The sequence below is a fragment of the Heteronotia binoei genome, chromosome 2 (genome assembly GCF_032191835.1).
Source record: "Heteronotia binoei isolate CCM8104 ecotype False Entrance Well chromosome 2, APGP_CSIRO_Hbin_v1, whole genome shotgun sequence".
Taxonomy (NCBI): Eukaryota; Metazoa; Chordata; class Lepidosauria; order Squamata; family Gekkonidae; genus Heteronotia; species Heteronotia binoei.
In genome coordinates, this window is record NC_083224.1 from 158415990 (window position 1) to 158440934 (window position 24945).

General features: G+C 42.8%; 1 protein-coding gene across 1 annotated transcript; it reads left to right on the plus strand.

The window, feature by feature from the left end:
- The first annotated feature begins 3123 nt into the window (after window positions 1-3123).
- On the plus strand, window positions 3124-8572 carry ZNF281 (zinc finger protein 281). The gene has a single exon (XM_060232346.1). The coding sequence runs from the start codon at window positions 3544-3546 to the stop codon at window positions 6247-6249; it is 2706 nt and encodes a 901-aa protein (XP_060088329.1). The 5' UTR covers window positions 3124-3543; the 3' UTR covers window positions 6250-8572.
- The last annotated feature ends 16373 nt before the right edge of the window (window positions 8573-24945 follow it).

Sequence of the window (24945 nt, forward strand, 5' to 3'; positions counted from 1 at the left end):
AGAGTATCTCAAGGCTGACAGACTGAATGAGAGAAATGACAGGTTTCTTATCTTGATAACTGAGGGACAAAGTTGGCTTTCCATATGAGTGTCCTACTGCCCTTCATGCTTGGACTAGCTTATATGCATCCCAGCTTACCATTAAACACATACACCCTGAATAAAGGGACAGACTCATTTCTCACAGACATTGACTAATATTTTACTGCTGCTTTAAGTTTTTGAATTCCTAGTCTTTCTTTTTAACACTTGGCTACACTTGACAGACTGAAAACTTCCTGAAATCAGGCTACAGTTTATATATAAGAGAAGATGAACTTTTTCACACTATTTAAAAGGAGTGAGGTTGCATTTATATTTCATGGCTGCTAAAAAGTAACCATTTGATCAGCATGCAGACTCCGCAGAATGCATTACCTTCCAGTTATACTCCTTGTGGCATATGCTAGAGACTCTGGATTTTTTCCCAAATCATTAAGTGCATTCTGAGTGTTGCCATACAGCCTGCACAAGTTAATTTAGTCATCTCTGTTTGCCTGCGAGATCGTAATAGATAGAACGTTAAACCTTTCCTTGCTAATCAGCTGAAGAATTTACTTTTTGCATGCTTAAGAGATGCCTATCAGACTTGCGTGATTCAAGATACTACTTTATCTAGGCTTCTAGTGCCTTCCAAAGTCAGAACCAGTCCTAACTTTATTAAAATAGACCTGATAGTTTATTCGGCAACTACTACAAAGCAGAACAGAGAGAAATACCTCTTTTGCAGCCCAGTTCCATGCATATTTATTCAGAATGGAAGTCCCACTAAATTTTGTGTGGATTACTCCTAAATAGATATGTACAGTATCACCACCCAATTTAGTCATTTTTGTTAGCCAAATCCAATGAAAGTTTTTTGAGTGTCCGACAGCTAGATCTTAGTCCAGTAGCACCTTAGCAACCAACAAGATTTTGGGGGTAGGAACTTTTGACAGACAAAGCTCCCTTTGTCAGATATCAGACTGAAATATATTTGCATAAATGAAATGTATTTGCATTCCAAATTGGGGCTCCTCTCATTCAAGAAAAAAATGTATAGACTATAGCAATTCTGGACGTATTAACTATGCATTCCTAAATGTACAATGGCAAGTTTATTTAACTAAATTGCTTCATCAATGGTTATTAATAATTTATTTACTGAAAATGGCACAAATATGCATGTCTCAGAGCCCATGTGAGTATCAGAGTAGGATCTGAGAAATCAAGAAACAAATTCCAATTCTGCTGTGAAGCTCTCTTGATAATCTTGGTCCATGCATACTCTCCTGGCTTAACCTACCTCACAGGGTTGTTGTGAGGATAAAGTAGGGAAAGGAGAACAAGATAGGTTGCCATGAGTTCCTTAAAGGAAGGGCTGGAAAAAATGTACTAGGTTTTGACTTCAGGTTAAATGACTGTAGTTTGTACAGAGAAATCCTCCTATGTAAGACATTAAATATAGATTCCTGGCCCATAGCCAGAAATATGGTGAGAGCAACTACAGTTACACAGAGTTGGTGGGTGTGTCTGTGAACCAGTGCAGAGCAGTAAGGACCAAATACAGATAGCCTAATATAACAAATTCAATATTCATAAAATTAAATTGAATTTTATACGTTTTTAAAAATTCCTAGTGTCAGTGCCTTAAATTCATTGGCCAGAACATTGGAAGGAAAATGTAGATTTCTTAGTGAGAAATAAACTGCCTAAATGTTGCTTTAAATACATCATATTTTGAAGAGGCCTCTGTCTAGAATCTTTCTAAGGGAACCTGTCCCCCCAGTTCCCCTGTGGCTAGGGCACTGATGGACTCATTTAAACAAAAAGAATTATTTTTGAAGCATAATAAATGGAGATCTTTGAATGGCACTTTTTACACAACCTGATGTAATGTGCATATATTCCCCAGTATTAATGGGATGCAGAAAAAAACACAGATGAAGAGAGTGATGTGGAAGAATGGATTGCTTATTTATTAAAAATGTTTGTATCTCACCCACCCCAAAACCTCAAGGTGGGTTACAATATTTTTTTAAAAAAAGCCACAGCATAACAATTAAAACAGTTGCTTAGTTCAACCAACAGTCCTTGATAGATGCTTATCCAATCTCCTCTGAAGAACTGTTTAGGAAGAGGTTGTGCAACTTTAATAGTAATTTGTTGTATTACTCAATACTGGCCTTTCAGTCAGGAAGTATTTCCTGGCCTCCAGCTGCTTTAATCTGTCTGTGGCAGCCTTTTAGATATTTAAATCACTGTCTGGCAATATAAATGCTTGCTCAGTCATGTACCTCAGTCAGTGGTTGGCTACATTTACGAAGGGGTAGCGGATTGAGCATATTTGCAGCAAAAATAAAGAGGAGTCCTACGGCATCGTGAAGACCAACAAGTTCTTATATTCTCCTTCTCTCTCTCAACCACTCCAAAGTAATGCTGTGAGACAAGGATGCATTACGACAACTTGCTCTGAGCCCTTGACAAAGACGAAAAAGAAAGCTAAATATATCTGAAGAGAAAACTCGTTAGGTCTTAAAGGTGCCAACAAGAAGTTGTTGCTTCTCCCAATGACATTCTTTAACCAAAAGCCCAGTTCCTTGTCTGAAGTTTGTGGCTCTCCCCAGAATGCATCCAATAATAGGAATCTTAAGGTTGTAATCATCTTGACTTGGGAGTCAGCCCCTTGAAATAAATAGGACTTCAAAGTTCACGCGTCTAGGAGTAGGAGGGGAACGATTTTATTATTATTATTTTTTGCATCTGGAAAACGGCTTTTAATGTAATCCCTCTTACCCTCCCCACCCGCAAACGCAAATACACGTTAACCGTATGTGAGCCTGTATCCTTTTGCACTCGCGGGGGGGGGGGGGGAAGGAGAGGGAAATAACTGTATTTATTCTCGTGCGCAGTTCAGGGCGATCGAGTGCCAGGAGCGAAACTGATCAACCAGTGAGGTAACTAGCTAACCAGAAGGCGAAATGCAGAGACTAGGGGCGGGCAGAAAAAAAAGAGAAAGAAACCCCGAAGAAGGGGGTCCATCCGCGCCTGCGCCCTTTCACTCCCCCCATGCTCTTGCCCTCCTGCCTGGGCAATCCTCCCCAGCATGCCGTGCGGTGGCGCATGTGCAGTGTGGGCCTCAGTAGAGCGGCGGCGAGGGGGGGGGATTCTGCTAATTCCATTGTGGAGCGGAGTCGGCGATATTTTTAACTGGAGGCGGCCGTAAAAGAGAACAGCGGCGGAGGCGAAGGTTGGGCCGGGTGGGGCCGAGCGACGACGAAGGATGCGCCCGGCTGGCGGCTGCCGGGCGAGCGGGCGCTGAAGAAGGGCCAGAGAGAGAGCGAGAGGAGAGCGGGCCGGCCGGCCAGCCAGACATCAGCCGGCGGGCGGGTGAGTGAAAAGCGAGCGGCTGCGGTGTCCGGCAGCCAGAGCAGCCACCGCTGAGGGCCGCGCCTCCTCAGTCTCGCCCTTCCCGGCTGCGCCGCCGCTGCTGCTGCTGCTTTCCCCATCCCCCGAGGGAAGAATATGAAACTGGGCAGCGGCTTCTTGGGCGGCGGCGGCTCCTCCAAGAGGGCGGCGATGGAGCCCACCTTCCCCCCCAGCATGGTCATGTTCAACCACCGTCTGCCGCCCGTCACCAGCTTCACCCGCCCGGCCGCGCCCCCCCAGCATTGCGGCCTGACGCCTGCCTCGTCTTCTTCCTCGTCATCTTCCTCCTCATCTTCCACGTCCTCTGCCTCCTCCTCCTCCACCGTGACGACTGCAACGGCCGCCGACCCCCCCGCCCCACCTCCCCACCCTCAGGGCATGACTTTCAAGAAGGAGCCGGCGGGGGGCTTCCCTCTCAGCGCCCCCTCCTCGGCCTCTGCCTCGCAGAGGAGCCCTTGGGGCTTCTTCCAGTCCCTGGTGAACATCAAGCAGGAGAAGCCCAGTGACCAGGAGGAAGAGGACCACCACCACCATCATCACCACCACTATGGGGGCCTGTTTGGGATAGCCGGGGAGGAGCGGCACCCTACTCTTGGCGGCGGCACTGTCGGTGGCGGAGTGGAAGGGGCCAGCCCGAGTGTCATCCAGGACCTCAGCCTTTTCCACCACTTGCACCACCATCCCCACAGAGGAGATTTGCTGCTGGGCATCAGGACGGGTGGTGAGGTGGGGCCTGCTGGTTTGGATGAGCCCAAGCATGATGCCCAGGCCAGAAAGATGAAGAGGCCAAAGTCAGAATCTCAGGGAATCAAAGCCAAGCGGAAGCCGAGTGCTTCGTCCAAGCCCCTTGTGGCAGGAGATGGAGAAGCTGCCATGCTGTCCCCCAGCCAGAAACCTCATGTCTGTGAACACTGCAGTGCTGCTTTTAGGAGCTCTTATCATCTGCGCAGGCATGTGCTCATCCATACCGGTGAGAGGCCTTTCCAGTGTAGCCAGTGCAGCATGGGTTTCATTCAGAAGTATTTACTACAGAGACACGAAAAGATCCACAGCAGGGAGAAGCCGTTTGGGTGCGACCAGTGCAGTATGAAGTTTATCCAGAAGTATCACATGGAGAGACACAAGCGGACGCACAGCGGAGAAAAGCCATACAAATGTGAAACCTGTCAGCAGTATTTTTCAAGAACTGATAGACTGTTGAAGCACAGACGTACGTGTGGAGAAGCCATAGGGAAAGCAGGTGCTGGATTGGATCCTGGGCCATCAAACCATAGCATGGGCAACTTGTCTGTGTTGTCTCAGGGAAATACAGGTTCATCGAGGAGAAAAAGCAAAGCAAAAAGTATATCTACAGAAAACAAAGAACACAAACCGTGTCATAAAATATCTGAGTCTCAGATTGCATCTAATATGACCTTGCAGAATTATGCGGTGGAGATTCCTGTAGTGTCTTCCAGTAGTGGTTTAATTGGCACTGGGATAGAAGAGCTGCAGAAAAAGGTGCCAAAATTAGTGTTTAAAAAGGGAAACAGGAAGGGTGCAGACAAGAGTTATCTTAATTTTGTGTCACCGTTACCAGACCTTCTTGGTCAAAAACAGTTGTCTGGAAAACCAGGTGGCTCTCTTGGCCTAGTTTCAAATACCAGTATAGATGCTATTGGTCTTCTCCAAGCTGCAGGTGGTAAACCAGGTCAAATAAGTAGCAATTATGATGATGCCATGCAATTTTCAAAGAAAAGAAGATATTTGCAAACTGCCAGCAGTAACAGTGCCTTTTCTATAAATGTTGGGCATATGGCCTCCCAACCGTCTGTTATTCAGTCTGCAGGTGTCAGTGTTATGGACAGTGAAACCCCATTATCTCTTATTGACTCATCTCTAAATGCTGACATCAAATCTTGTCATGACAAATCTGGTATTCCTGATGAAGTCTTGCAAAGTCTTCTAGAGCAGTATGCTCACAAGTCAGAAGGCCAGAAGGAAGATCCCTTCAGCATTACTGAACAGCGAGTGGACTTGCATGCCTCTGGAGAACATACAGAGATGGTTCAAGAAGAGAACCTGAGTCCTGGAACTCAGACTTCAAGTGACAAAGCAAGCATGTTGCAAGAATACTCAAAATACCTCCAACAGGCTTTTGAAAGATCAACCAATAGCACTGGTTTTGCTTTTGGACCCAGCTTCCAATTTGTAAGTTTGTCTTCAAGCCTTCATAACCATAGTTTGTTCCAGGACAAACAAATATACACTACATCTCCACTTGAGTGTGGTTTCAGCCAATCTGTTACCTCAGTGTTGCCATCTGCATTGCCAAAGCCTCCTTTTGGGATGTTGCTTGGTTCTCAGCCTGGTTTTTATTTATCTGCTTTAGAGGCAACCCATCAACAGTTGACTCCTTCACAAGAACTAGATGATCTGATAGACTCTCAGAAAAACATAGATGCTTCAACAGGCTATCAGTCTACATCTCAAAAGTTGAATAGCCAGAAGGAACAAAAAAACTTGGAATCTTCAGCAAGCTTTCCAATACCATCTCAGGAGCTAGCTAACCAGATAGATCCTCAGAAGGACCTAGAGCATAGAGCAACATACCAGATAGAGACCTTTGCACAAGCATTTGGTTCTCAGTTTAAGACGGGCAGCAGGGTGCCAATGACTTTTATTGCTAACTCTAATGGGGAAGTGGACCATAGAGTAAGGACTTCAGTATCAGATTTCTCAGGGTATACAAATATAATGTCTGATGTTAGTGAGCCATGTAGTACAAGAGTAAAGACCCCAACTAGCCAAAGTTATCGGTAAGGTTCCAAGGTGACTAGGCTTTGGGGTAGTCTTAATGTATTTCTTTTATTTTGATAACACTGCCATTGGAATGTTTCTATGTGATCCTAATACAAAATAATGTAACACGCCCTTTCAATGCAACTTTTCATATTTGGTTGGTGTTAATGTAATTTTAGATCAGTTTGTATTATGGTTTTTAATCAGATCAATAGACTTAATAGTTTGCATTTTTTTGTGTTCATGTGACAGTGTTTAGCAATCAAATTTACATATTTAGATTGTCAGGGATTAGCCCAAAAGTTGAAAATGCAAAAACAAAAAACAAACAAAAAAACTGTTCCTAGGATTAAGGTTTATTTTAACTGCTTTACTCTCAGGAAAATGTAATGAAGAAAGGAGATTCTGTACCTGATTAGTGTATTAGAATTTCCAATTTACAAATAAGTGGCAAATCTGTTTCACCATTTAAGAAAGGGATCTATGACATTATAAAAATTGCTGTCTCATATCTAGGTGATACAAAACTCTGAGAAAATTGCTACCTACAGATAGTTGTTGATGTACTTTTTTTTCTTCCAGATGATGATACTCATTCCAGACTGGCGGGTAGATATTCTCAGATCCTTGGTATAAGCCTGGAATGATAGCTTTAATTCAACCAATAATGTCCACCCTCATTGTTTCTGAATACTGTAATTCTATGAAGAGATTTTAGTAGCAGAATCCACAGAAGGAATTTTAAAGTTGCAATTTAATGTCATTGGAATGCCAACCAAAATTAGTCATAATTTATGTACTTTTTTGGATGAATTATTTATTATACATGGTTGAAAATAGCCTTCCTCAATTGGTCTCCTGTCCTTTTCTTCCCTGTATCTAAATATTCATTAGCATCTTAGGACTTTTACCTTTTATCAGCTGTTATTTCCCCCCACCAAGCTTATCCTTCATGTTCCGCAGTCCTTTCCGCTTCCTTTTAGTTTAACAGCTAGAATTTTAAAGGATATACATTCCAGAAGGTTACATAACTTACATTTTTTTTGATGTCTTGTGGCATCAAAATTGAACAATTAAAAATATTGGAATGTCCCTTTACTTTAGAAGGCCATGAAGGTTTCTATATAATAAAACTGATACACATTTGTACATAAATACAGCCCCTAATCTGCATCAGGATCTGCTAGCATAGTTGTCGTTGTCCACATGCAGCTTTTTTTTAAAATGGGTTAAGATTATGTGTGGTTATAAGGATGTGCGGAAAAACACATTTCAGTCTTGGGCCTAGGTTTCAGTTCCATTCAGAGACTGGATGTGTGAACCATTTGACCAGTGTTGTGTGGTTTATTGTCACCAGAACCTTTCCAAGAAACTTGCTCAAATTCATGTATATTTTATGGTACATTATTTATGATATCTGGATTAGAGCCTGTGGAGCAATGGAAATCTACCAGGGGGAAAAATGATGGTTATTTTAAAACTGCTAAAAAGCAGTTGCACTGCCCTGAACCACTTTTTTTGCAGATTTTTTTTCTCTTTTGTTTTTTTAAATGTAATTTTGGTGACCTTTATGCAGATTTTCTTATTTTTTAATGTACTTTTGGTGATGTTTCCGTCTTGTGTACTTTCTGAAGGCAGAAAAGTACCAGTGGTTATTCACAGTCTTATTGTGTAATTGGCCTACTCTAGGCTTCCATGTATAATAAAGTATGAGTGTGAAACACTTCTGTTTGGAAGATGGTGTTGCAAGAACTATGAAACCTTAAAAATTGTCACAAATGGTCAACATACCCATTCTCTTTCTGTCTCTGCTCACCAAATGAATAGTAATCTTTTTACTAATGCAGAATTAATTAAATCCAACTTCAATATATTCATTTGATTATGTATTTCCTGTCCTTCAAATTAGTGCTGTGAATTTCCCCTGCCATTTAGGCATAGAGCACAATTTGTCACCAAGGGATGGAGTGTACCTTAACCACTGTGTAATTCTGTTAATTTTTGTGTGTGTGTGTTTGGGTGGGGGGTGAGTGTGTGTTCTACAGCAGTTATAATTTACTTTCTTTATATTGTGTGTACTGGATAGTGTGTATGTTCTGGGATTGTTTGGTTTAGACTGTGACCAATTTAAAATTTTTATTCAAAAAAAATCTTAAGAAATGGTGATGCTGTTGTATTACACTTCTGAAGGTTTTGTCAAAAAGAAAAAAAATCCCTAAAATGTTTTGAACTAAATTGCTGGAACAATAGAACAATAATAGAGTATCTTGCTTGCTTTTAAAAGTATTTTTTATTGTAAAACTTCTTTAGGTGAACAATAAAAATGATTTTTTCGTTGCTTTGAGATTTAAATATTTTCTCCTACTCTGTGGTGAAAATTTTCTTCTATTCTGTGGTGTTTTGAAATGGCATCTTCTATTTGACTATTGTATCTTTATTGAAACATTCGTTCCAGTATTAGCATACAAGAAATAAAACTGGCAGGTATTTTTTTTTAATTTGCAGTGTCAGCGACAATTCAGGATTAGAATTTTAGATTTTAATGTTTTGATACAGTCTAGGTACTGTATTGCCTGCACTGAACCTAGGGATAATGCATCCACTGAAGCAATTGGGAATTGGGTGTGCAACTAAGTTCTACCTGCAGGTTCCCCTCCACCCCCAATCCTGCCCAGGAGGAGTTCTTTTTAAAAAAATTTGCAGTGATCATGTTTGGGAGGTGGAGTAGAGCACTAATTTCAGTCCCATTGGCTTTCCCTGCTTTATATAATAAACTGTTCTGTATATGATTTTGCCATTCCTTTCTTATTTGCCATATTAAAGGTCTGTTCTCAAAAGTATAACTGGTTGTTTATAAGTGGGGGTGCTGGTATAGTGTTTCTCTTTCAAGCTTGACTCCAAACCTGTTCATGTACGTGCGGGAGGTGGTTCCACCTGTGAAAGGGAGAGAGCAGTTTTTACCAAATTCCCTCCCTTGTTATACTTTAATTCCACAGATTGTACTGTTCCATGGGAGAAACTGTGGAAAAAGGAGAAGTGGCTTATGGTTTTTATGGGCAGACTTGCTCTTTCATTTATAAGATGTTCGTGATAGCTATTGCTTTTTTTTTTTATGAAAAATTCAGAAAATAGAGCAAAATACAGTTGTTCCTTGCACTTGTAGGTGGAACTAATAATTCCACCAGCTGATCACTTAACAGTGCATTGCTTTATCCTCCAGTCACAGCAGTAGCAGAATCAAGGGCAAATTTATTTGGATATAATTTGAGGATATTATAAATGAGATGTAATGTAGTCCATGATCTGCTGCTTGGACAGCAGACTACACAGACTAATTCTTAAAGGTTAACTGTCTTTGCTGGTTAACATACATAAAGAGTTCAGGTGGTTTAAAAGAGCCAAGGCTAACACTGGCGAGTCACATCTTACAGTCTGGAAAATCTAGTGTTTTCTAGATTCATTCTTAAACCCAAACATGCCAAGAACAAAATTTCCGGTTTGGTTTATTAGGAAAAGTGTTGCCATGTGTTGTTACTCCAGTGTTACCCATTTGTGCTTGCTCTAACTGATGCTATACAGCAGGGGTCCCCAACCCATGGCCTGTTTGCAATGGGGCATGCAGGCTCGCCACCCCGCAGCCTCGCCAACCCTCCCCCCCCCCGCAATTTCACCATTTTAAGGCTGGGGAAGGGGCAATGAAGCACCTCCCAGGCCGACCTCCCCCCCCCGCCACTGATTAGCTGATTGGCTGGGAAAACCACTGCAGCAGCGGTGAGAGATGCTGCCCTTGCCTCCTTCCTGGGAGGGGGGGTTGGCCTGGGCGGGGCTTTCCCGGCCTTAAAATGGTGAAAATGGGGAGGAGGAGGCTGCGAGGCTGCGCAGGGGGGCGAAGGAGAGAGGAAAAATAAAGAGGAGGAGGATAGATCCAAGTGGGCAGCCGTGTTGGTCTGAAGCTCCTTGACTTCTGCCAGAGGCCCCGAGTACAGGTACTGGGTATGAGAGTGGTGCTCTTTCATTCTATGGATTTGTACCCTTACCAGAATGAGTGGGCACTGCTTAAGCTAACTAAGTTTCGTCAGAACAAAGTTTTGAGTCCAGTGACACCTTTATGACCAATAAAGTTCTGTTGCTTCAGACCAACATGGCTGCCAACCTGAATCTAATTTTCACACCAAAGGTTTTTGAAGGGAATGGACCTAAGGTGGCAGAATATGAATCTTAAGGGTTTTTACGCCTAGGTTGGTGATGAGTTACAACATTTTAAATAAAATCAGTCTATTCCACTGACTCATTTATTAATTTATACCCTATCTTTCTCTCTACTGAGAACCTAAAGTGGCTTCACATCATTCTTCTATTCTCCATTTTATCATCACAACCCTGTGAAGTGGGGTAGGCTCTCTGTGTGTAACTGGCCTAAAGTCATCTACTGAACTTCTGTGGTGGAGTAGGGATTTGAACATGGATCCCCCCCCCCAGGTCCTAATCTGACACTGACCAGCATGCCACACTGGCTCTGGAAAATGTGCTATAGACATGTGGTTCCCAACATTTTGTCACAGTCTCTGCTGTGATGCAGAATTGGGCTATGCTAATGAAGCACAAGTGGGACTATAGAAATAGCTCAGCACTTGATTCTCAGTGATAGGGACTGCCTAACGTGATAGTTTTCCTTTCTCCCATGTAAGTGAATGGTTGCCACTCATTGCTTTGTGGAAAAGGGTTGTCATAGAATTCCAGGGAGCTATGATTAACAGGTAGTGGTTTGGACCTATGAGGAATGAATGATTCTTCCTTAGTAAATCCTTAAAAAGTTTTTGATTCATTTCCTTCTCGTGGATTTCTTTTGACCTTATCAATACATTAATGCATTGAGCAGTATTTGAATACATTATTTTGTTTGTTTTGCTTCTACATGTACCAGAACTTACTCTTGTTCCTTGTGCTGCTGTTAGCATTTATTTCCTTATGAATATGCACTTTCCATGAGACCACAATTCCCAAGTATGCTGCTGTATAAGCGATGTTAAGGGATTTTTGTTTTTTGCAAACCAGTATTGATTGCCCTGACAGGATTGTTTTGGCTGGGCTTGTGTTCTGTGTGACTTAACTAATAATTTATTTAGACTTGTATTCTACCCTCCCTGCAAGCGGGCTCAGGGCAGATCACATCATAGATTCTCAAGCCATTGGCTTGTTACAGGAATTAATGTTAAGTCTAGAGTTTCTTTTTTCTTTTTCTTTTTTCTTTTGCTGCATCTTCAGACTTTCTAGTGCTTTGCCAGCTTCTACTAGATTCCTGTGGCTTAGTGAGCTAAAATATTAGACATGAATATTAAATTGAATATTTATGAGGCATTAAATAATTGGAGAAATATAATTTGTTAATTGGGTTTTCAAGATAATCTTGCTCTTATACTTAGAAGCAATTAGTGAGCAAATAACTCAATCCCCCTCAAGCAGATTCCTGGAAAGGCAACTAAGAAATAATCTTAGTAAATCCTAAAATCTGGCATTCAACTGTCTATGTGCCTAAAATGGAACTAGATAGGTTTTACTACTGGCACAGTGCTACAACATGTGACCAAACACTAATGAAATGCTACCTTATGCTACCTGAGACCACTGGTTCAAGGTTTTGGTACTGACCTTTAAGGCCTTGAATGGTCTGGGATTTATGTACTTGCAAGTCCGCCTTCTTCAGTATGTCCCCGGAAGAGCCTTGCAACGACCTACTGGTGTTCGTCAGCCCCAAAGAGGCCTGGCAGTCCTCAATCAGGGCCGAGGCTTTTTCAGCCCTGGCCCCTGCCTGGTAGAACTTTGCCATATAACATTTGCACCCTGCAGGAGCTGATGCAGTTCCCCAGGGCTTGCAAAGGAGAGATGTTCTGCCAGACTTTTGGTTGAGGACAGGGACAAGTATCATCTTGTCTGGCACTCCCCTCACCTCCCCTTTTGCCTTCCCCCTCCCTCCCTCTTCTTTTCCATCTATGAGGCAGTGACAGTCTGAAATTCAAATTATTAACACCATCTATTAAGTGTTTAAATTAATTTTAAATTGCTGGAAGCTGTTTTATGTATATATTTGTTGTTTGTTGTTCATTGCCCTGAGTTCTCAGGGATTCACAAATCTAAATTAAATATGCAGTCTACTCTGATTGGAGGAAGTTCTCCAGGTTATCATATAGAGAAAGACCTTTCTCATTACCTGTTCCCTGAGGTCCTTCAAACTGATGCTAGGGATTGACTCTGAGACCCTCTATGTGCAATGCAAGCGCTCTGCAACTGAGTGCTTGCTTGTCCCCATACTCTTGTCTCTTGTCTGTCATATGGTGGAGTAACAGATACTAGACATTTGTTCTTTATGTAGTGAAATGAGGTTGTAGAGCTGTGTAGTGGTAGAAAATGGGCTATCACTGCAGACAGTGAATAACATTTCTTTAAAAAAAAGCTTGCAAACAGAAAATAAGGTTGTGGTGAAGTGTTTTCTCCTGGAGTGCTATTTTTTAAAAAATTCATGCCTTTGGGTTAGTGCATTCCAAAATAACATCCCTGTCTACTGTCTGAAATGGTACCTTTGCATTGTTTTCACCTCAGTTTGTTTTATGTATCGATCATGCCAGAATCCCTGGAGCCAGTCACGTTCGGCATAACAGAGGGCTTTGGGCCTTCAGAGCAGTTGAGGTTGGTGTGGTACAGGGTTGTATCAGCCTGTGCTTATCAAAGAGGGATGGATGAGGTTTTCCCCACGGTAGCAGAACAGAAATTCTTCCTCTTCATCATCTTCATCTTGTTGTTTATGTTTGTTTATTATTATAGTAATTTTATAACAACAACAACAAAACAACAATAATAATACAATTATTAATTTTTGTCATTAAAAATCTACAGCACTTGCCTGCTGAGAAGGTTATGAGAAGAATTGCTATGCTGGGACAGACCAGTGGCTTGGCCTTGAGTCTGTTGAGAATGGTGGGGCATGGATGTTTTTGAGTTTCACTAGCAGAACCTGATGGCAGTATTGTTAAGGTCCAGCATATCTGGTGGTATATTGTTTCAGAAAATTGTGTTGGGTTGCATTTTTGTTTGAGATGTTCATCAACTCTTTCTTTTGGGAAGTGCTTTCTGGTGGTTGGCTTTGCAACATCTGGTGACAGTGAGTTTTTTAGGCTGATTATGCCTATCCGCTTCAGTCAATGGTGTTATATTTTCAGTTTCTAACAATTTCTACATTAATCTCTATTCATTTTAATTTGTTTTAGTACCAACTGCAAAATATCTAAATGTGACTGTAAATAAACTGATAGAACCCCATTACTACCTCATTTGTTCTGTACTTTTCACCTGTGGATTTACTGTTCTAAATTAGGATGTATCAGAAATGAACAGAGCACTCAAAAGAGAGGAAGTTGAAGATGGTTCCACCTGTTGTAGAAAAATATGTCTCAGTGCTGCAGATTAAACTCACAATGCCAGTAGGTCCAATGGGCAGGTCTAAGAGCTTTATAAGGTTTCTTTTGTTTTTCTTTTCGTGTCTGCCTTATCTTTCTCTCTCTCTTTTAATTCCCCTGCGTCCCAGGTCTCTCTCTCTATATTGCTGTATAAAAATGCTTCACCGGAGTATTCTTAATTAAACATTTAGCTTTAATATGAGCTCTACATGATATTAGTCTAGGGGGATTTTAACCTAGTTACTCATTTTCTGAAAGGTTAGAACCTCTCCTTTTTATGAGATTGCAATCAATTTTGGAGTTAGACAACTTGGAATCTGACTTTCAGAGAGGCTAGGGGAATACCTGCACTTGCTAGCAAATGTATTCATATATTCCTGTCTGGAACTCCCTATTTAAATCAATTTCTTTTTAATGTACATAGCTCAATAAAATGTTAAGAAGAATAGGTTTTGATGCCCTGCTCTTCTCTACCTTACGGAGACTTGAAGCAGCTTACATTCTGCTCCCCACAACAGGCACCTTGAGAGGTAGGTGGGGCTGAGAAAGTTAGGAGAGGACTGTGACCGGCCCAAGGTCACCCAGCAGGCTTCATGTGGGGAGTGAGAGGGGAGTGCTGTGATAAAGCCTTTATTATTTTGAACATGTTAAAGTGGGACATAAAGACCCTCTTCTGGTTTTTTTTTTCCTTTTGGGAAAAAGTGACTGAGGTGTATCATAGGGTGATTATGGCAAAATCCTTGGGATAGGGGAGGACTGGCTATTGGAGCCACTGAAGAATTTTCTGGTAGGCTGATGGCTAGCCAGTCTCAGCCTAGGTGGGTTGTCCCTGGCCAGAAGAAAGTGGCTTCTCACCTTGCCAAGCCACACCCAGTCAAGGGAAGCCGGCACATGACCTGGGCAAGCTGGCAGATGGCTGGGTCCAGCATAGCAGCGGCAGGTGCCGGCCAAGCTGCCCAAGTTGCAGGGCTGGCTAGTTCTTGCTCCCTCCCTCCTTCCTTTGTGGATGCAGGGTCCTTGTCCAAAGCTTTCCCCCCTCCCAGTATGTCCTTGCCTTGGGATCAGCCAAAGCCAGTGTGGTACAGTGGTTAAAATGCTGATCTGGGCTGAAAACCACACTCTGTCATGAAACCTGCTGGGTGATCTCTTGGGCCAGTCAACTCTAGATCAGCTTAACCTACCTCACAGGGTTGCTGTTGGGATAAATGGGGAAAGGAGAAACGTGCACTGGCCTGAGCTCCTTGGAGTTGAGCTGCGACAGAAATGAACTAGATAAACACTGCTGGGAGCCACAAGAAAAAGGCCTTGGGGTAGAATGGATACTAATTCTCTACATACATCTAGCCAGTGAATGATCAATCAAGAAGATTGGAGCAGAACCAACGGGTTGAAATTAAAAGAGTTTTCGGCTAGACATTAGGAAGAACCTCCTGACAGAGCAGTTCCTCAGGCTTCCTTGAGAGGTGGTGGGCTCTCCTTTTGTGGTTTTCAAACAGAGGCTAGATGACCGCCTGACAGCAATGCAATTTTCTCCAGGCCAGTTTGGTCAGGGATCTTGGAGATTTTTTTTTTTTTGCCATCTTCTGGGCATGAAGTGGGTAACATTGAGTGTGTGTATGTGGGGAGGTACTTGTGAATTTCCTGCCTTGTACAGGATTGTGGACTATCCCTGGAGGTCCTTTCCAACTCTATGATTCTGAGGTGTAGCACAACATAATATATTTTGTCACAGCCCAGTTGTGCAGTGTAACTTTCCCTGTTCACCTTAGACTGCAGGTGGACAGGGTCTAATAAAGGAATATTACATCTGTTAGAAATGTTAATATCAGCAGATCAGAGCAAAGAGTTCTAGTCTAGCCTTCTCTGGCATGTTACCTTACTATGTTCAGGCACAAAAAAGAGATAATTTTTTTCCAATCATGACATTTCTCCTCTGTGTATGCAGTTAGCCTGAGCATTCAATCCATGTAATGAGTTAGAATGCAAAGATGAATCCACAAAATGGTGATTATAATTTTGTACTCCTCTTACCTTTGCTTTTGTATCATGGGAGTCGACAAGGAGGATCATTTGGAGAGGCAGAATTTGAATGGGCTTCTAGTTGTTGATAGTTGAAAGGCCAATAGTGAAGTCATTGTCTTCAGTAGACTTAGAAGAGTGTAAACAGTGTATTGCCTGGCACTTTGCACTTCCTCAAGAAAGTAACCATTTATGATCCTAGTAGGACCTAGCATTATGAGAAAACCTCTGTCCAGGCATGGAGAAGTTTTTTTTTTTTAATGTTGTATATGTGTGCCTGGAAGTCATGGCTGACTTCTGGCAAGCCCTATTGGGGTTGGGAGGCAAGGACATTCAGGTTTGCTGCCTGCCTCTGCATCCTAGCCCTGGTATTCCTTGGAGGTCTCCCATCCAAGTATATGCGAGGGTTGGCCCTGCTTAGCTTCTGAGATTTAGCAAGATCAGGCTTGCCTAGGTATTTAGGTCAGGGCCAGGCATGGAAAGTATTAATTGAAGCATCAATAACGTCCTGAGTTTCAAAAGCCTATGCTTAGCCCTATCCATCTGCATGAGCCAAGCAGGCTTCTGCTGGATGCCCATCTCCCTTGAACGGGCTAAATGCCTCTTTTGATGCAGATTGGGTTGTGAAACAACAGCTGGAGTTGCAAGTTGTGATCTGTCTCTAGTGGCCCATGCCTATAGCTTGATCAGTGCCACAGTGTATAACAAAATAAAAATCCCACCTCTCTTGTGTTAGTTTTATACACCTGGGTTTTTTTCTATCCAAAACAAACAAGCAAATGGCAGGAATAGATTCTGGTGTAACTTTTGTATTTTTTAAAATTTAGAAATGTAATTTTTTTATATTCACAACTGTTTTGGTCATTAGTATTCTTTTCTTTGAATCTAAACATAATGGTCTTTCCATGAATGATTGTGCAGTCATGACACAGCTCAGGTGAAGATCTAGCTTCAAATAAATCATTTTCCACATTCTTGCTTAAGTGGCTATTTTGGAGTATGGAAACACATTTTCTGTTGGGATGTAATACTGCGATCTCCTTGACCTAAGGTTTGAACCATATTTGAGCAATGTAGGTTTAGTAGTTAGTTTGCAATAATCTCCCCTCCCCTTAAATAAAAATGCCAAAAGTTAATTTGTGAAATTTCAAAGAAAAGCCAGCCTTTTAAAGTTTCTTTAGACTTAGATATAGAAGTTTCACTCATAAACATCCTGTACTCCAAATTATGATGATCATGGGACAATATCAGTTCATCTACGGGTCATTTCATGTTAGGCTTTTTATGCCTAATATGTAAATTGTGAATTTAACATGTATTAGCCAGAGAACAGTAATTGACTGAAGCTTTCTATTGAATGCAGACAGCAGTGCTAGGACAGCCCAAATTCCGTTGCAGCCGTGACTGGCCAGATGCCTCAGTGAAGCTCACAATCGGCCTCTTCGTTTGTTTGTCCCCATAATCTGGAATTCAGGAGAATGCTTTCTCTGAGCAAGGAGTTTCCATATAGCCAAAGGTCATTTTGTAGAAAAGTAGGTGGTGGAGCTCATCCAGGGATTGTTATGCAGCTGCACATACTATTCAATGGACAAGGAGGTGGATCTCTCAGAAGGAGGAGGTGGAACTCTCAGAAAGGTTCAGGAGCTGTGCTTCTGTGAGCTCCCACTCAGGCCTGCATATAGCTATCATACCAAATAGCCATGATAAAACCAGGGTTTTTTTCCTCTTCTGCAGAACACCTGAAGAGCCCTATAACGTGTGAAGGGGAAGCAAACCTAGCTTTGAAGCTGCAACACCACCACTAAGGCTTATTGTATGCTATTTCATTTCCTGATTGAGTGCCAATTTACAGCCTATGCCAATTGCTGCTGGACTGCTTTACATTTCCTGTGTGTCTCTGCTCCTTGCCTGTGGCTGAAAGATTTGAGCATAGCCCTTTCCACTAAACTCAGAGAGAATCCTCTTGGTGATCCATAGATAAAGCCAGGGCTTTTTTTGAGCAGGAACACAGTTCTGACTGGCTTGATGTCAGGGGATATGGCCTAATATACAAATGAGCCCCTGCTGGGCTTTTTCTACAAAACACTGTGAAACAGTGGTGACATAAGAGGGCGTGGCCTAATATGCAAATGAGTACCTTCTGGGCTTTTTTTACAAACAGCCCTGGATAAAGCTTTTGTTCTTTTGTGATAACATCCCCCCCACATCCCCAAAGATAATATGATGCATCTCACAGAGGTCTGGGAGGAGCAGAGCAGCTCTGATAGCTGAGACAGCTGGAGAAATTGCTGAGAATTTCTGAGTTTTGAAGGACTACATTCTAAGGTTTGTGGGGCTGCCTAAAATTCTAAGGTGTGATAGCTGGGGAACTGCTCTTTGTTTGGTTGACTGCTCTTTGTTTGGTTGACTGCCTTAAGGGTGAAAGAGATTGAGAGTGATTGCTGCTGATTGAGAGTGATTGCTGAGGAGTGCCCTGCTCCACCTCTTTGCATTTTAAGCTGCGCCTTGCCAAAGGCTGAGCACATCTCACAGAGGTCTGGGAGGAGCAGAGCAGCTCTGATAGCTGAGACAGCTGGAGAAATTGCTGAGAATTTCTGAGTTTTGAAGGACTACATTCTAAGGTTTGTGGGGCTGCCTAAAATTCTAAGGTGTGATAGCTGGGGAACTGCTCTTTGTTTGGTTGACTGCTCTTTGTTTGGTTGACTGCCTTAAGGGTGAAAGAGATTGAGAGTGATTGCTGCTGATTGAGAGTGATTGCTGAGGAGTGCCCTGCTCCACCTCTTTGCATTTTAAGCTGCGCCTTGCCAAAGGCGCCTTGGCCTGTGGCTCTTCGCCTAGGGGCTCTCTAAGGAGCAGGAACCCAGATCCCTGGCTTCCTTGTTCTCCAAATAAGGTAAGTTCCCAATAAGGTAAGTTTAGGTAAGTTGACCCGCCAGAAGGGGAGCCACTTAAACAGCATTTAAAGAGGACTGTATATTTTAATATATATATATATATATATACAATGAAGATAGAATGCCAGCAGGGGGTTGGGGGCTTTCCAGTGTTTTGCACTGAGTGTCACATGTATGACTATCTGCCCAAAGGACAGAAGTCTTGGGTGTGTGCTCGATGCAAGGAGCTCCTGGTCCTCAGGGAACGAGTTCGTACCCTTGAGGCCGAGGTGACTGCCCTGGAGAAGCAGAGACGGTCAGTTAGGCACTTGGGGAAGACTCTCGGGGGCGTATTAGATGAGCCCCGCTCTGAACGTAGCAGCCCCGTTGCTGCCAGAGAGCGTGAGGGTCGAGAGGGAACAGGGCACCGTGCTGAGGATAAGGGGAATGCGCCCTCAGAAGGGACCTCTTCTTCGGTCGGTGAGCGGGAATCCTTTCGCGCCAAGGAACCATCCCTGAGCAGGGGGAGAGGGGGGGTATTGGTAGTTGGTGATTCGATCATTAGGCAAGTAGACAGCCGGGTGGCGAAACCGCGTACTGACCGTATGGTGACTTGCCTGCCTGGTGCGAAGGTAGCGGACATTACGCGTGTAGTAGATAGACTGATAGACAGTGCTGGGGAGGAGCCTGTGGTCGTGGTGCATGTTGGCACCAACGATGTGGGGAAATGCAGTCGTGAGGTCCTGGAGGAAAAATTTAGGCTGCTAGGCGGGAGACTTAAGGCCAGGACCTCCAAGGTAGCCTTCTCGGAAGTGCTACCTGTTCCACGTGCAGGGCAGGAGAGACAGGCACAAATTAGAAGTCTCAATGTGTGGATGAGACGATGGTGTAAGGAGGAAGAGTTTAAGTTTGTTAGGCACTGGGATGCTTTCTGGAACAAGCGGGAGCTGTACAAAAGAGACGGTCTCCACTTGTCCCCGGATGGAACCAGGCTGCTGGCGCTTAAAATCAAAAAGGTGGCAGAGCAGTTTTTAAACTAAATCTTGGGGGAAAGCCGACAGGAGATGAAATGTCTCTGGTTCGGGAGGACTCGTCTCAAAGAGATGAAGGGTTAGCTGCTATTTTTCTACCGGGTAACGGACCGGAGTTGTCCACTGTGAAGGTGACAAACAATATGGACTGTCTGCCAGTGTCTCGAGGCGGCAGGAGGAAGGTGGCGGGCCTAGCTCGCCTGGGAAATTATAGATGTTTGTATGCAAATGCTAGAAGTGTTCAAAGTAAAATTGGTGAATTGGAATGTTTAGTGCTGGGAGAAAACATAGACATTGTGGGAATTTCAGAAACTTGGTGGAATGAGGAGAATCAGTGGGACACGGTGATTCCTGGATATAAGCTATATCGGAAGGATAGGGAGGGAAGGGTTGGAGGTGGGGTGGCTCTGTATGTCAGAGAGGATATACGGTCCAGTAAGGCTGAGATCAGAGAATTAGATTCACTTTTAGAAATGCTTTGGGTTGAAATAGAGGGCCCAAAAGGAAATTTAACTATGGGAGTTTGTTATCGCCCACCAAATCAAAAGAGAGAGGACGATTATAATATGATGGAAGGCTTAAAGATAGCGGCTAAACGTAAAAACTGTGTTGTAATAGGTGATTTTAACTACCCGCAGATTGATTGGGTCAATATGTGTTCTGGTCGAGAGAAAGAGATTGAGTTTCTTGATGCTCTCAATGACTGTGCTATGGAGCAGATGGTCTCAGAACCTACCAGGGGTGGGGCGATCCTGGATTTGGTCCTAAGTAATGCCCAAGACTTGGTGAGAGATGTAAAAGTGATTGCGCCGCTTGGGAGCAGTGACCATAATGTTATTGATTTCACCGTTTGTATAAATAGGGAGTTGTCCAAAAAGACCACCACAACCACGTTTAACTTTAAAAGGGGTAAATACACTGAGATGAGGAGGCATGTGAGGAAGAAACTGAAAGGAAAGGTACATACGGTCAAAACCCTTGAGAAAGCTTGGACGCTATTTAAAACTATAATCCTAGAAGCTCAGATAAAATACATACCACAAGTTAGGAAAGGCACAAACAGGCATAAGAAAAGGCCTGCGTGGTTAACAAATAAAGTAATGGAAGCTGTAAAAGGTAAGAAGGACTCCTTTAAGCGGTGGAAAACCAGTCCAAGTGAGATTAGTAAAAGGGAACACAGGCTGTGGCAAATCAAATGCAAGACTGTGATCAGGCAGGCAAAAAGGGACTATGAGGAGCATATTGCAAAAAACATAAAGACCAACAATAAAACTTTCTTCAAATATATTAGAAGTAGGAAACCAGCCAGGGAGGCAGTGGGGCCCTTGGATGACCATGGGGTAAAAGGATTACTGAAGGAGGATAGGGAAATGGCTGAAAAGCTAAATGAATTTTTTGCCTCCGTCTTCACTGTAGAAGACGAGAACTTTTTGCCCGCCCCAGAACCACTAATTTTGGAAGGGGTGTTGAAAGACCTGAGTCAGATTGAGGTGACAAATGAGGAGGTCCTACAACTGATAGACAAATTAAAAACTAATAAGTCACCGGGTCCGGATGGCATACATCCGAGAGTTCTGAAGGAACTCAAAGTTGAACTTGTGGATCTTCTAACAAAAATCTGTAATCTTTCATTGAAATCTGCCTCCATTCCTGAGGACTGGAAGGTAGCAAATGTCACCCCCATCTTTAAAAAAGGTTCCAGAGGAGATCCGGGAAACTACAGGCCAGTCAGTCTGACTTCAATACCGGGAAAGTTGGTAGAAACCATTATCAAGGACAGAATGAGTAGGCACATTGATGAACACGGGTTATTGAGGAAGACTCAGCATGGGTTCTGCAAGGGAAGATCTTGCCTCACTAACCTGTTGCATTTCTTTGAGGGGGTGAACAAACATGTGGACAAAGGAGACCCGATAGATGTTGTTTACCTTGACTTCCAGAAAGCTTTTGATAAAGTTCCTCATCAAAGGCTCCTTAGAAAGCTTGAGAATCATGGAGTAAAAGGACAGGTCCTCTTGTGGATCAAAAACTGGCTGAGTAATAGGAAGCAGAGAGTGAGTATAAATGGGCAGTCTTCGCAGTGGAGGACGGTAAGCAGTGGAGTGCCGCAGGGCTCGGTACTGGGTCCCATGCTTTTTAACTTGTTCATAAATGATTTAGAGTTCGGAGTGAGCAGTGAAGTGGCCAAGTTTGCGGATGACACTAAATTGTTCAGGGTGGTGAGAACCAGAGAGGATTGTGAGGAACTCCAAAGGGATCTGTTGAGGCTGGGTGAGTGGGCGTCAACGTGGCAGATGCGGTTCAATGTGGCCAAGTGCAAAGTAATGCACATTGGGGCTAAGAATCCCAGCTACAAATACAAGTTGATGGGGTGTGAACTGGCAGAGACTGATCAAGAGAGAGATCTTGGGGTCATGATAGATAACTCACTGAAAGTGTCAAGACAGTGTGCGTTTGCAATAAAAAAGGCCAATGCCATGCTGGGAATTATTAGGAAGGGAATTGAAAACAAATCAGCCAGTATCATAATGCCCCTGTATAAATCGATGGTGCGGTCTCATTTGGAGTACTGTGTGCAGTTCTGGTCGCCGCACCTCAGAAAGGATATTATAGCTTTAGAGAAGGTGCAGAGAAGGGCAACTAGAATGATTAAAGGGCTGGAGCACTTTCCCTATGAAGAAAGGTTGAAACGCTTGGGACTCTTTAGCTTGGAGAAACGTCGACTGCGGGGTGACATGATAGAGGTTTACAAGATAATGCATGGAATGGAGAAAGTAGAGAAAGAAGTACTTTTCTCCCTTTCTCACAATACAAGAACTCGTGGGCATTCGATGAAATTGCTGAGCAGACAGGTTAAGACGGATAAAAGGAAGTACTTCTTCACCCAAAGGGTGATTAACATGTGGAATTCACTGCCACAGGAGGTGGTGGCGGCCACAAGTATAGCCACCTTCAAGAGGGGTTTAGATAAAAATATGGAGCACAGGTCCATCAGTGGCTATTAGCCACAGTGTATGGAGCACAGGTCCACCAGTGGCTATTAGCCACAGTGTATGTGTGTATATAACATTTTTTGCCACTGTGTGACACAGAGTGTTGGACTTGATGGGCCGTTGGCCTGATCCAACATGGCTTCTCTTATGTTCTTATGGTTGTGCCTATATAGGACTAGTTGGCCATATGCAGGGGTTTCAAGCTGCTACTGTGAGCCTGCTTGTTTTGTGAATTGTCTTATCCTTCCTATGAACATGGAACAACATCAGTAGGTGTGCATTAATTCAGGTGATGCGCGCACTCATGCACAAGAAGTAATGGATTTGCTGTACATACATCAGTCTTTCCTGCATGAAGGGGAGACGTGCATTTCTGACTCTTGGGCACAAGCTGGGGAGCTGCAAGTGATGCAGAAGCTCCCTGGTGTGTGTCCACCACATGCTCCCAGCTGTTAGAGATGTTCCCCTCCCCTTCCTGCACACTTCACTATATTTAATGCCACAACCAGGAGAATGAATACCCTCTTTGCAGCTTCCTTGATAGAAAGGAGTAGATGGGAGTTAATTGGGATACAGCCAGCAAAGGAAGCATATGTTGTTTGATTTGTGGGAAACAGATTCTTTTAAAATAAAGACTAACTTTGGTTGCTTGGCTGCTCTCCTGTTAAGCTTGCATATTTCTAAACAGACATTACCAGAAATAAATATATTTCTTCACAAGGAAATTGCTCTAAAAACGGCATGCAAACACCCTTGCCAATTTCTGGGAGATTTGGGGAAAACATGTCAAAATTGCCTGGTTGGAGGGCAAAAACAATGTAATTTTTTTCTTGGTAAATGCTTAGCAATGCTTATAATTGTTTAACACTTCTGTTCTTCATTTTGTTCACATTCACTGGGAAATCTTTCAAGAGACCTATTCATTCTAAATACAAAACTTTCTAAATACCCTGACCTTGATGTGTGCTGAGAGAGATGGGGATGGATATATAACCAGAAGGTGATTTTAAAATGTGTCTACATGTGATTATTTTTTTGCTTTTTAAGTAGATTATAAGTGCCAATTTTTATCAACTAATAAATTGCTCTGTACAGTCTATTTCCTTTCAGATCACGAAAGCTTTTTCCAATAGAATTTGCTGATGAGGAACAATGCATTATTGTGATTTTATAATTATGTTTTACATTTTATGAGCTTAGAGAAATAAATTATGTGGCTTTTCTTGATCTGAAATAGTTTTGTTTCATTTAAGTGAAATCTTTATAAAATTCCTGCCTGATTCCATGTATGTTTATATTGAGTTCAGTGAGCCTTAGTCCCAGCTGAGGCTGGAAGGGCTGCTGCCTTAGTATCACTGGTGGTGGAAAATGCTGTCAACTCCCAGTTGCCTTATGGTGACCCCAGAGGGTTTTCAAGGCATGAGACGTTCAGAGGTGGAACCCTGGACTTCCTTGTTGACTTTGCTTAGCTTCCAAGATCTAATGAGATTGGGTAGCCTGGGATATCCAGGTCAGGGCAGTATTGTTAGTCCACTGTTATGATTTATCTGCAGTCTGGAAATTACAAGAATATGAAATATAGTTGCCCAAGAGTATTGGTCAGCATGGACAAAAGAGAAAGGTTTAACCGTCTAAGAACTGTTGCCCGAAATGCCATTAATATAGCCCCTTGTTTGACTGCAGGTCCTCTGATCTCTGCCAGACCTCCAGTGTCTCTATTGTACAGGGTGCCATCATCTTCTTTTGTTTGTAAAAAATTTAGTTTGTGAAATATTGGAGTCTTATTTTCTGCCAGGATACCATTTTGGGTGTTTCCACAGTAGTGTTTTGTTCTGCTCTCCTAGTTCTCCTGAAGTGGGGATATTTTTTTGGAGCATCCACACAAAATCATCTTCTACTTGTTCCCCTTCTCTCGCCTTCCATGGTTTTTCCCGGTTTCCTGTGATATTTTTGAAAACTTTCTCTCCAATCTTTCCAGGAACCACAGAATCAAAAGTGGGTTTGCATACTATTTATGTGGGAATTTGCAGAAGGTGGACATTACCTGTATCAGTGCCATTTCCCTTTCCTATTGCTTTATACCCACTATTACTCCCTACCATCGCTAGCAGGCATCTTACCCACTTTCTTGTAACATCTGTAGTTGCTATTACACTATATTTTTGAAGCTATGGCTATAAACTCACTACTGATTTCTTTAAAAGCCCTCTTCCCCAGAACCCTAAAAACCCTGCAGAGGCATGGAGGTGATAGCAGTTGGTGCAAAAGTTATGGAGGAAAAAAACTGAGAATTGGTGTCTTGATGCTTGGTTGCTGGTGTGTATGCTGTTGCTTTCCCAGCATCATTAAG

Coding starts and splice junctions, on each gene's coding strand:
- ZNF281 (XM_060232346.1), top strand. CDS start 3,544: ATGAAACTGGGCAGCGGCTTCTTGGGCGGCGGCGGCTCCTCCAAGAGG.